We start from the raw sequence: 12,569 nt of genomic DNA on the forward strand, positions 1-12,569 counted from the left end.
CATTGTCCATTTGGAAGACCCATTTACGACCAAGCTTTAACTTCCAGACTGATGTCTTGAGATGTTGCTTCAATATATCCACATAATTTTCCTTCCTCATGATGCCATCTATTTTGTGAAGTGCACCAGACCCTCCTGCAGCAAAGCACCCCCACAGCATGATGCTAACACCGCCGTGCTTCACGGTTGGGATGGTGTTCTTCGGCTTGCAAGCGTTCCCCTTTTTCCTTCAATCATAACGATGGTCATTATGGCCAAACAGTTATATTTTTGTTTCATCAGACCAGAGGACATTTCTCCAAAAAGTACGATCTTAGTCCCCATGTGCAGTTGCAAACCGTAGTCTGGCTTTTTTATGGCGGTTTTGGAGCAGTGGCATCTTCCTTGCTGAGCGGCCTTTCAGGTTATGTCGATATAGGACTCATTTTACTGTGGATATAGATACTTTTGTACCTGTTTCCTCCAGCATCTTCACAAGGTCCTTTCTGTTGTTCTGGGATTGATTTGCACTTTTCGCACCAAAGTACGTTCATCTCTAGGAGACAGAACGCGTCTCCTTCCTGAGCGGTATGATGGCTGCGTGGTCCCATGGTGTTTATACTTGCATACTATTGTTTGTACAGATGAACGTGGTACCTTCAGGCATTTGGAAATTGCTCCCAAGGATGAACCAGACTTGTGGAGGTCTACACATTTTTTTCTGAGGTCTTGACTGATTTCTTTTGATTTTCCCATGATGTCAAGCAAAGAGGCACTGAGTTTGAAGGTAGGCCTTGAAATACATCCACAGGTACACCTCCAATTACATTTACATTTAAGTCATTTAGCAGACGCTCTTATCCAGAGCGACTTACAAATTGGTGCATTCAACTTAGCATAGCCAGTGGGACAACCACCCTTCTTTTTTTTATGGGGTGGTGGGGGGGGGGGGGGTAGAAGGATTACTGTTATACTATTCCAGGTATTCCTTAAAGAGGTAGGGTTTCAAGTGTCTCCGGAAGGTGGTCAGTGACTCTGCTGTCCTGGCGTCGTGGGGGAGCTTGTTCCACCATTGGGGTGCCAGAGCAGCGAATAGCTTTGACTGGGCTGAGCGGGAACTGTGCTTCCATAGCGGTAGGGGAGCTAGCAGGCCAGAAGTGGATGAACGCAGTGCCCTTGTTTGGGTGTAGGATCAGAGCCTGAAGGTAAGGAGGTGCCGTTCCCCTAACAGCTCCATAGGCAAGCACCATGGTTTTGTAGTAGATGCGATCTTCAACTGGAAGCCAGTGGAGTGTGCGGAGGAGCGGGGTGACATGAGAGAACGTGGGAAGGTTGAACACCAGACGGGCTGCAGCGTTCTGGATGAGTTGTAGGGGTTTAATGGCAGAGGCAGGGAGCCCAGCCAACAGCGAGTTGCAGTAATCCAGACGGGAGATGACAAGTGCCTGGATTAGGACCTGTGCTGCTTTCTGTGTACTCTGCGAATGTTGTAGAGCATCAACCTGCAGGATCGGGTCACAGCTTTGATGTTAGCGGAGAACGACAGGGTGTTGTCCAGGGTCACGCCAAGGTTCTTTGCACTCTGGGAGGAGGACACAATGGAGTTGTCAACCGTGATGGCGAGATCATGGAGTGGGCAGTCCTTCCCCGGGAGGAAGAGCAGCTCCGTCTTGCCGAGGTTCAGCTTGAGGTGGTGATCCGACATCCACACTGATATGTCTGCCAGACATGCAGAGATGCGATTCGCCACCTGGTTATCAGAAGGGCGAAAGGAGAAGATTAGTTGTGTGTCGTCAGCGTAGCAATGATAGGAGAGACCATGTGAGGATATGACAGAGCCAAGTGACTTGGTGTATAGAGAGAATAGGAGAGGGCCTAGAACTGAGCCCTGGGGGACACCAGTGGTGAGAGCACGTGGTGCGGAGACAGATTCTCGCCACGCCACCTGGTAGGAGCGACCGGTCAGGTAGGACGCAATCCAAGAGTGAGCAGTGCCGGAGATGCCCAACTCGGAGAGGGTGGAGAGGAGGATCTGATGGTTCACAGTATCAAAGGCAGCAGACAGGTCTAGAAGGACAAGAGCAGAGGAGAGAGAGTTAGCTTTAGCAGTGCGGAGAGCCTCCGTGAAACAGAGAAGAGCAGTCTCAGTTGAATGACCAGTCTTGAAACCTGACTGGTTTGGATCAAGAAGGTCATTCTGAGAGAGATAGCAGGAGAGTTGACTAGAGACTCAAGAGTTTTGGAGAGAAAAGAAAGAAGGGATACTGGTCTGTAGTTGTTGACATCGGAGGGATTGAGTGTAGGTTTTTTGAGGAGGGGTGCAACTCTCGCTCTCTTGAAGACGGAAGGGACATAGCCAGCGGTCAAGGATGAGTTGATGAGCGAGGTGAGGTAGGGGAGAAGGTCACCCCAATAGAATCCCCATACTTTATTAAAGACAGCGTCTCCATCCTAGAGGGGGAGATCAATCATTTCCAGGCCCAGGGACACATACTAGTCTGTGGTGACCTACTTTATCACAGACCTCAACCCAGAGTCTTGTTCACAGTCAGCCCACTGACACCCCTATCAGATCACAGCAAAATCACAGCCTTCTTGAACAGAGCAATACTCAATCATGAGGCATCAAAGCCGAATAAACTGCATAGTATTAAGAAACACTATAGATGGAAGGAAAATAGTGTCGAAACCTACCAAAAAACTATTGGGAAACAAAAACCCTATTAATTTCAGCTTCCCTATCAAATATAAAAATGTCAAGACAGCCAACAGTTAACAACAATGAAAAATGGTTTGATGTAGAATGCAAAAAACTTAATAAGAAATTGAGAAACCTATCCAACCAAAAACATAGAGACCCAGAAAACCTGAGCCTACGCCTGTCCTGACCTGGCATCTTTTCACTCCCTCCTCTCTACATTTTCATCCTCTGTTTCTGCTGCTAAAGCCACTTTCTACCACTCTAAATCCCCCCCCCCCCCCCCCCCCCCCCCCCCCCCCTCCCTCTCTGTGGATGACTTCGTCAACCATTTTGAAGAGAAGGTTGACGACATCCGATCCTCGTTTGTTAAGTCAAATGACACTGCTGGTCCTGCTCACACTGCCCTACCCTATGCTTTGACTTCTTTCTCCCCTCTCTCTCCAGATGAAATCTTGCGACTTGTGACGGCCGGCCGCCCAACAACCTGCCCGCTTGACCCAATCCCCTCCTCTCTTCTCCAGACCATTTCCGGAGACCTTCTCCCTTACCTCACCTCGCTCATCAACTCATCCTTGACCGCTGGCTATGTCCCTTCCGCCTTCAAGAGAGCGAGAGTTGCACCCCTTCTCAAAAAACCTACAATCGATCCCTCTGATGTCAACAACTACAGACCAGTATCCCTTCTTTCTTTTCTCTCCAAAACTCTTGAGCGTGCCGTCTTTAACCAACTCTCTTGATATCTCTCTCAGAATTACCTTCTTGATCCAAACCAGTCAGGTTTCAAGACTGGTCGTTCAACTGAGACTGCTCTTCTCTGTGTCACGGAGGCTCTCCGCACTGCTAAAGCTAACTCTCTCTCCTCTGCTCTTGTCCTTCTAGACCTGTCTGCTGCCTTTGATACGGTGAACCATCAGATCCTCCTCTCCACCCTCTCCGAGTTGGGCATCTCCGGCGCGGCTCACTCCTGGATTGCGTCCTACCTGACAGGTCGCTCCTACTAAGTGGCGTGGCGAGAATCTGTCTCCGCACCACGTGCTCTCACCCCTGGTGTCAGTTCTAGGCCCTCTCCTATTCTCGCTATACACCAAGTCACTTGGCTCTGTCATATCCTCACATGGTCTCTCCTATCATTGCTACGCAGACGACACACAATTCATTTTCTCTTTTCCACCTTCTGATAACCAGGTGGCGAATCGCATCTCTGCATGTCTGGCAGACATATCAGTGTGGATGTCGGATCACCACCTCAAGCTGAACCTCGGCAAGACGGAGCTGCTCTTCCTCCCGGGGAAGGACTGCCCATTCCATGATCTCGCCATCACGGTTGACAACTCCGTTGTGTCCTCCTCCCAGAGTGCAAAAAGCCTTGGCGTGACCCTGGACAACACCCTGTCGTTCTCCGCTAACATCAAGGCGGTGACCCGATCCTGTAGGTTCATGCTCTACAACATTCGGAGAGTACGACCCTGCCTTACACAGGAAGCGGCACAGGTCCTAATCCAGGCACTTGTCATCTCCCGTCTGGATTACTTCAACTCGCTGTTGGCTGGGCTCCCTGCCTGTGCCATTAAACCCCTACAACTCATTCAGAATGCCACAGCCCGTCTGGTGTTCAACCTTCCCAAGTTCTCTCACATCACCCCGCTCCTCCGCACACTCCACTGGCTTCCAGTTGAAGCTCGCATCTGCTACAAGACCATGGTGCTTGCCTACGGAGCTGTGAGGGGAACGGCACCTCTGTACCTTCAGGCTCTGATCAGTCCCTACACCCAAACGAGGGCATTGCGTTCATCCACCTCTGGCCTGCTGGCCCCCCTACCTCTGCGGAAGCACAGTTCCCGCTCAGCCCAGTCAAAACTGTTCGCTGCTCTGTCACCCCAATGGTGGAACAAGCTCCCTCACGACGCCAGGACAGCGGAGTCACTCACCACCTTCCGGAGACACTTGAAATCCCACCTCTTTAAGGAATACCTGGGATAGGATAAAGTAATCCTTCTATCCCCCCTTACCCCACAAAAAAAAAAAAAAAAACATATTGTAAAGTGGTTATCCCACTGGCTATAAGGTGAATGCACCAATTTGTAAGTCGCTCTGGATAAGAGCGTCGGCTAAATGACGTAAATGTAAATGTTGTGTTACAGCCTGAATTCTAAGCCACTCAAGGACTTTCACATTCTTGTTCTGAATAATTCAAGCGTTGCTTTGGCTATATGCTTGGGGGCATTGTTCTGTTGAAACGTAAATCTTCGGGGCAGTCTAAGGTCGTTTGCACTCTGAAGCAGGTTCCCATCAAGGATTTGCCTGCATTTGGCTCCATTCATTGTTCCCTCTATCCTTACCAGTCTCCCAGTCCCTGCCGCTGAAAAGCATCCCCATAGCATGATGCTGCCACCACCATGCTTCACAGTAGGGATAGGAGTTAGATGGGTGATGAGCTGTGCCTGGTTCTCCAGAAATAGCGCTTTGCATTCAGGCCAAAGAATTCCATTTTGTCTCATCAGACCACAGAATCTTCTGCCTTATGATCGGAGTCTTTCACCTGCCTTTTTGCTAACTCCAGGCGTGCTGTCATGTGCCTTTTTCTCAGGAGTGGCTTCCATCTGGCCACTCTCCCTTAAAGCCCAGATTGGTGAAGTGCTGTAGAGACTGTTGTCCTTCTGGCAGGTTCTCCCATCTCAGCCAAGGAACTCTGTAGTTCTGTCAAGAGTGGCCATTGGGTTCTTGGTCACCTCTCTGACCAAGGTCCTTCTTGCCCGGTTCCTCAGTTTGGTCGGAAGGCCAGCTCTAGGAAGAGTCTGCGTAGTTCCATTTTTTACGATTTCCCAATGATGGAGACCACTGTGTTCTTGGAAACTTTCAACACCCTAGACATTGTTTTATACCCTTCCCCAGATATATGCCTCATCACAATTCTATCTCTGAGATTTACGGACAGTTCCTTGGACTTCATGGTATAGTTTCTGCTCTGACATGACCTGTCAACTGTGGGACCTTATATAGACAGGTGGGTTGCTTTCTAAATCATGTCCAAACAATTGAATTGGCCACAGGTGGACTCCAATCAAGATGTAGTGACATCTCAAGGATGATCAAAGGAAATTGGATGTGCCAGATCTCAAAGTGTGATAGCAAAGGGGTGTGAATACTTACACTACCAGTCAAGTTTGGACACACCTACTCATTCAAGGGTTTTTCTTTATTTTTACTATTTTTTATATTGTAGAATAATAGTGAAGACATCAAAACTATGAAATAACACATATGGAATCATTTAGTAACCAAAAAAGTGTTAAACAAATCAAAATATATTTTATATTTGAGATTCTTCAAATAGACACCCTTTGCATTGATGACAGCTTTGCACACTCTTGGCATTCTCTCAACCAGCTTCATGCGGTAGTCACCTGGAATGCATTTCAATTAACAGGTGTGCCTTGTTAAAAGTTAATTTGTGGAATTTCTTCCTTCTTAATGAGTTTGAGCCAATCAGTTGTGTTGTGACAAGGTAGGGGGGGGTGGTTTACAGAAGATTTGGTAAAAGACCAAGTTCATATTATGGCAAGAACAGCTCAAATAAGCAAAGAGAAACAACTGTCCATCATTACTTTAAGACATGAAGGTCAGTCAACACGGAAAATGTCAAGACCTTTGAAAGTTTCTTCATGTGCAGTCGCAAAAACCATCAAGTGCTATGATGAAACTGGCTCTCATGAGGACCGCCACAGGAATGGAAGACCCAGAGTTAACTCTGCTGCAGAGTATAAGTTCATTAGAGTTACCAGCCTCAGAAATTGCAGCCCAAATAAATGCTTCACAGAATTCAAGTCACAGACACATCTCAACATCAACTGTTCAGAGGGGACTGTGTGAATCAGGCCTTCATGGTTGAATTGCTGCAAAGATACCACTACTAAAGGACACCAATAAGAAGAAGAGACCTGCTTGGGCCAAGAAACACGAGCAATGGACATTAGACCGGTGGAAATGTGTCCTTTGGTCTTGAGTCCAAATGTGAGATTTCTGGTTCAAACTGCCGTGTCTTTGTGAGACGCGGTGTTCACACCGTGAAGCATGGAGGAGGTGTTATGGTGTGGGGGTGCTTTGCTGGTGACACTGTCTGTGATTTATTTAGAATTCAAGGCACACTTAACCAGCATGGCTACCACAGCATTCTGCAGCGATACGCCATCCCATCTCGTTTGGGCTTAGTGGGACTATCATTTGTTTTTCAACAGGACAATGACCCAACACACCTCCAGGCTATGTAAGGGCTATTTTACCAAGTGATGGAGTGCTGCATCAGATGACCTGGCCTCCACAATCACCCAACCTCAACCCAATTGTGATGGTTTGGGATGAGTCGGACGGCAGAGTGAAGGAAAAGCAGCCAACAAGTGCTCAGCATATGTGGGAGCTCCTTCAAGACTGTTGGAAAAGCATTCCAGGTGAAGCTGGTTGAGAGAATGCCAAGTGTGCAAAGCTGTCATCAAGGCAAATGGTGGCTACTTTGAAGAATCTCATATCTAGATTTGTTTAACACTTTTTTTGGTTACATGATTCCATATGTTACTTCAGTTTTGATGTCTTCACCATTATTCTACAATGTAGAAAATTGTAAAAATAAAGGAACCCTTGAATGAGTAGGTGTCCAAACTTGACTGGTACTGTATATAAGTTAGATATTTCTGGATCTAATTTTCAATACAAACATTTGCCAAAATGTCTAAAAACATGATTTCACTTTGTCATTATGGGGTGTTGTGTGTAGATGGGTGAGGATGAAAAATCTATTTACTCCATTTTGAATTCAGGCTGTACGACTAAATGTGGAGTAGGTCAAGGGGTATGAATACTTTCTGAAGGCGCTGTAAATATACATTGAAACATTAAGACTATCAGTGAGGAATGGTTAATATTGCACATTGAACTTGCTATTAAAGAGAGGTCTATGCAGAGACAGTCAGCAGGCCTAAACAAAAACATTCAACCAGGTCAAATCCTTGAGGTCATGAGGGGAGTTCAGAGTACTGCTAATGTGAAGACCGTATTTACTAAGGGCTCTATTCAATCCGCACCACAAAAGTTCAGCTTTACAGCGTGATTGACATTTAAAGGCAACGTCCCTGCTCTAGCGGAGACTAAACGCTGCATGTCGCCTCAATCGGAAATGACCTTTACGTTTCTAGCGTGGAATATGTAGTACTTCTGCTTGAATAGAGCCCTTATTCTATGGTGCACAGGAATCAAGATGTGATTGAGGGTGTTTTCACTAACTAAGATAAACATCCGCCTAACTTACATTTTAGTCATTTAGCAGACGCTCTTATCCAGAGCGACTTACAGTTAGTGAATAGATATATTTTTATACTGGCCCCCCGTGGGAATCGAACCCACAACCCTGGCGTTGCAAACGCCATGCTCTATCAACATCCCTGCCGGCCATTCCCTCATTTTACAAGTTGACCATTTTACCACCAAGAAGTACACTACACAAGTCTTAAAGACTAGGTAGTGAAGTGCTCTACAGAAGACTATGACAAACAGGGAGCCCATAAGGGTTGGAGAAGGAAACAGGCATTGAAGAAATTGTTCAAAGTTTATTGAGGCACTTGAGACCGGTTTTTAGAAGGCAGCAGAAAACATGTCAGTGTTTTGACAAGGCAACAGGAAATGGTTCAAAGTAATGTTGAGGGCCTGGTGTGTCGCTGAGACAATGGACGGTCACGTCTGGTTCAGCACTCTCCTTTACTCCTGATGTGAACGTGACGATTATGCTTCCTGGGAACACACACGGAGCAGAATTAAAAGACACGCACAAACACAGAACGAGACAGAGGCACAGACAGACAAGCACAGAACAAGACAAGTTGTTGAAAGCTTTAGTTGGTTACTTACATGTTTTCAGAGCACAGCGTGCATTCGTTACTGTAGGTGACGCCATCGGTTCCACACACTGGATCATATTGCTCGGTGCACCAGGGCAGGTTGTACTTGGAACAGTTAGGCTGTTGGACAAAAAACAGGTTATGTAATAAATAAATATGAGGTGTTGGTAATATAGTGTACTAGTATGACACCATATGAAGAGAACATGGATAACAGGGAACAAGCCATACGTTTTCCACCCCTTCCACAGTGCACCTGGGGTGTATTCATTTCTCAGATTCTATTGCTAAACGTTTCACTCAAGCAAACAAATTGAAGCAAACGCAACACAAACAGGGAATTTGCCCAATAGAAATTCCGATTGGTTGAAAAACGTTTTACATTTAGAGTACACTGTTCGTTGCAAAACGTTTTGCAACAGAATCGGACTAATGAATACACCCCTGACTGTCATGTCAACTAGTTGTTGACCAGGAAGATACAGGTGTACTTGGTGAACAATTGAATCTTGTACAGAGTAAGACCCATACCAGTGTTCTACATTACTAACTACTGTTAATCCAGCACATAGGACAAAGTGTTTTATGAATGCGCATAGCCTTTCACTCCAAAAAAAGAAACGGTTTAGCCTGCTTACCTCTATGCTGCCGTCAGGGAGACTCGCTCCTCGTGCCAAAACTAAAATGGAGAAAGATGTCAAGCCTTAGACTAATTATGATTTAACATCAGATTTGATTTCCAGCCGTTCTAATCTAAACGACAGATAGCGCATCTTTTCTCTAGTCGTAGATTTGCGCGGGCGCCAACAGAGGCAGTCCGGGGGTAGTATCGACTGTTTGTCTAAACTGCTCTTAGAAGTTAATGTTATTTAATAAAACTATTTGACTGCCACTTGAAACTAATTAAGTAAAATTGAACAACACTCACCGGCAACACAGAGGAGTGCGAGAGTCAGTCGTGTAAAGTTCCACATTCTCTCCGTAGTGAAGGGGCGTAGGCAGGTGACGTTGTGTGGCACCGGAGCCGTATTTATACCGTGTAGGTCTCCACCCCCTATTTATACCGTGTAGGTCTCCACCCCCCCCTATTTATACCGTGTAGGTCTCCACCAAGCTTCTACCCCCAAGCCATAAGACTCCTGAATAGCTAATCATGGCTACCCAGACTATTTGCCCCCCCACCCCATCTTTTTACGCTGATGCTACTCTGTTAATTATTTATGCATAGTCACTTTACCTCTACTCACATGTACATATTACATAATTTACGTCGACAAACCTGCGCCCCCGCACATTGACTCTGTACCGGTACCCCCTGTATATAGCCTCCCTACTGTTATTTCCCATTGACTCTGTACCGGTACCCCCTGTATATAGCCTCTCTACTGTTATTTCCCATTGACTCTGTACCGGTACCCCCTGTATATAGCCTCTCTACTGTTATTTCCCATTGACTCTGTACCGGTACCCCCCTGTATATAGCCTCTCTACTGTTATTTCACATTGACTCTGTACCGGTACCCCCTGTATATAACCTCCCTACTGTTATTTCACATTGACTCTGTACCGGTACCCCCTGTATATAGCCTCCCTACTGTTATTTCACATTGACTCTGTACCGGTACCCCCCTGTATATAGCCTCCCTACTGTTATTTCACATTGACTCTGTACCGGTACCCCCTGTATATAGCCTCCCTACTGTTATTTCCCATTGACTCTGTACCGGTACCCCCTGTATATAGCCTCCCTACTGTTATTTCACATTGACTCTGTACCGGTACCCCCTGTATATAGCCTCCCTACTGTTATTTTACTGCTGCTCTTTAATTGTTTGTTATTTTAATTTTTTACTGATATATTTTTTACTTAACTATTATTTTTCTTAAAACTGCATTGTTGGTTAAGGGCTTGTCAGTAAGCATTTCACTGTAAGGTCTACACCTGTTGTATTCCGCGCATGTGGCAAATAACATTTGATTTGATGTTGGCCATGTGTTCTGTATTCTAAGTGTTTGTATGATGTTGGCCATGTGTTCTGTATTCTAAGTGTTTGTATGATGTTGGCCATGTGTTCTGTATTCTAAGTGTTTGTATGATGTTGGCCATGTGTTCTGTATTCTAAGTGTTTGTATGATGTTGGCCATGTGTTCTGTATTCTAAGTGTTTGTATGATGTTGGACATGTGTTCTGTATTCTAAGTGTTTGTATGATGTTGGCCATGTGTTCTGTATTCTAAGTTTTTGTATGATGTTGGCCATGTGTTCTGTATTCTAAGTGTTTGTATGATGTTGGCCATGTGTTCTGTATTCTAAGCGTTTGTATGATGTTGGCCATGTGTTCTGTATTCTAAGTGTTTGTATTATGTTGGCCATGTGTTCTGTATTCTAAGTGTTTGTATGATGTTGGCCATGTGTTCTGTATTCTAAGTGTTTGTATTATGTTGTTCATGTGTTCTGTATTCTAAGTGTTTTCTCCTGCTATTTTGTTTGCGATGTTTGATTATGTAAATTCTGCATTTCTTCAGTTTTTGAACAAGAATTAATAAAGTCAAAGTCGCTTTTAGATAATAGTAGCCTATAGGCCTAATATATATGAATATTGAAGCAGCTCAGATGGCTTAATACTAGGTTCAGTGCATTCGGAAAGTATTCAGACCCCTTGACTTTTTCCACATTTTGTTACGTTACAGCCTTATTCTAAAATGGATAAAATAGTTTTCCCCCCCCTCATTAATCTACACACAATACCCCATAATGACAAAGCAAAAAACTTGTATTTGTATTTTTTTCCAATTTATAAAGAAAAAAAAAAATGAAATATCAATTTACATAAGTATTCAGACCCTTTACTCAGTACTTGTTGAAGCACCTTTGGCAGTGATTACAGCCTTGAGTCTTCTTGGGTATGACGCTACAAGCTTGGCACACCTGTATTTGGGGAGTTTCTCCCATTCTTCTCTGCAGATCCTCTCAAGCTCTGTCAGGTTGGATGGTGAGCGTCGCTGCACAGCTATTTTCAGTTCTCTCCAGAGATGTTCGATCAGGTTCAAGTCCGGGATCTGGCTGGGCCACTAAAGGACATTCAGAGACTTGTCCTGAAGCCACTCCTGCGTTGTCTTGGCTGTGTGCTTAGGGTCGTTGTCCTGTTGGAAGGTGAACCTTCGCCCCAGTCTGAGGTCCTGAGTGCTCTGGAGCAGGTTTTCATCAAGGATCTCTCTGTAATTTGCTCCGTTCATCTTTCCCTCAATCCTAACTAGTCTCCCAGTCCCTGCCGCTGAAAAACAGTCCCACAGCATGATGCTGCCACCACCATGCTTCACCGTAGGGATGGTATTGGCCAGGTGATGAGCGGTGCCTGCTTTCTTCCAGGCGTGACATTTGGCATTCAGGGCAAAGAGTTAAATCTTGGTTTCATCAGGCCAGAGAATCTTGTTTCTCACGGTCTGAGAGTCCTTTAAGTGCCTTTGGCAAACTCCGTTTGGCCACTCTACCATAAAGCTGCTATTTGATCCATTTTAGAATAAGGCTGTAACGTAACAAAATGTGGAAAAAATCAAGGGGTCTGAATACTTTACGAATGCACTGTGTATATATATGTGATGGGATGTATAGACATTATGGACAGTATATGGATATAATATATGGTATATCTGTAGAATACGTGGATAGAATAGTATATGTACAGCAATAGTTAAATGATGGCCTTGACTAGAATACAGTACATACATATGAAATGGGTAAAACAGGATGTAAACATTAAAGTGGCCAGTGTTCCATTATTAAAGTGACCAGTGATTCCATGTCTATGTATATGGGGCAGCAGCCTCTAAGGTGCAGGAATGAGTAACCGGGTGGTAGCCGGCTAGTGCCAGTGACTAGGTTCAGGGCAGGGTACTGGGTGGAGGCCGATTAGTGCCATTGACTAAGTTCAGGGCAGGGTACCGGGTGGTAGCCGGCTAGTGATGGCTATTTAACAGTCCGATGGCCTTGAGATAGAAGCTGTT

General features: G+C 45.3%; 1 protein-coding gene across 1 annotated transcript; it reads right to left on the reverse strand.

Moving 5' to 3' along the window:
- Window positions 1–8,262: 8,262 nt before the first annotated feature.
- LOC311115456 (trypsin inhibitor ClTI-1-like) lies at window positions 8,263–9,591 on the reverse strand. Its single transcript, XM_084190635.1, has 4 exons — window positions 9,494–9,591; window positions 9,204–9,244; window positions 8,576–8,685; window positions 8,263–8,458 (listed from the first exon to the last, which is right to left on the reverse strand). The coding sequence occupies exons 1-4, from the start codon at window positions 9,537–9,539 to the stop codon at window positions 8,413–8,415; spliced, it is 243 nt and encodes an 80-aa protein (XP_084046761.1). The 5' UTR covers window positions 9,540–9,591; the 3' UTR covers window positions 8,263–8,412.
- Window positions 9,592–12,569: the final 2,978 nt, after the last annotated feature.

This window comes from Coregonus lavaretus (genome assembly GCF_964263955.1).
Source record: "Coregonus lavaretus genome assembly, contig: HAP1_SCAFFOLD_3704, whole genome shotgun sequence".
NCBI lineage: Eukaryota > Metazoa > Chordata > Actinopteri > Salmoniformes > Salmonidae > Coregonus > Coregonus lavaretus.

What these genes read in the sequence shown, in the direction of transcription:
- LOC311115456 (XM_084190635.1), bottom strand. Translation starts at nt 9,539, where the DNA reads ATGTGGAACTTTACACGACTGACTCTCGCACTCCTCTGTGTTGCCG. An exon ending in CGCACTCCTCTGTGTTGCCG is followed by an intron (nt 9,245 to 9,493) that starts GTGAGTGTTGTT and finishes TCTCCATTTTAG; the next exon opens with TTTTGGCACGAGGAGCGAGT. An exon ending in TCCCTGACGGCAGCATAGAG is followed by an intron (nt 8,686 to 9,203) that starts GTAAGCAGGCTA and finishes TTTGTCCAACAG; the next exon opens with CCTAACTGTTCCAAGTACAA.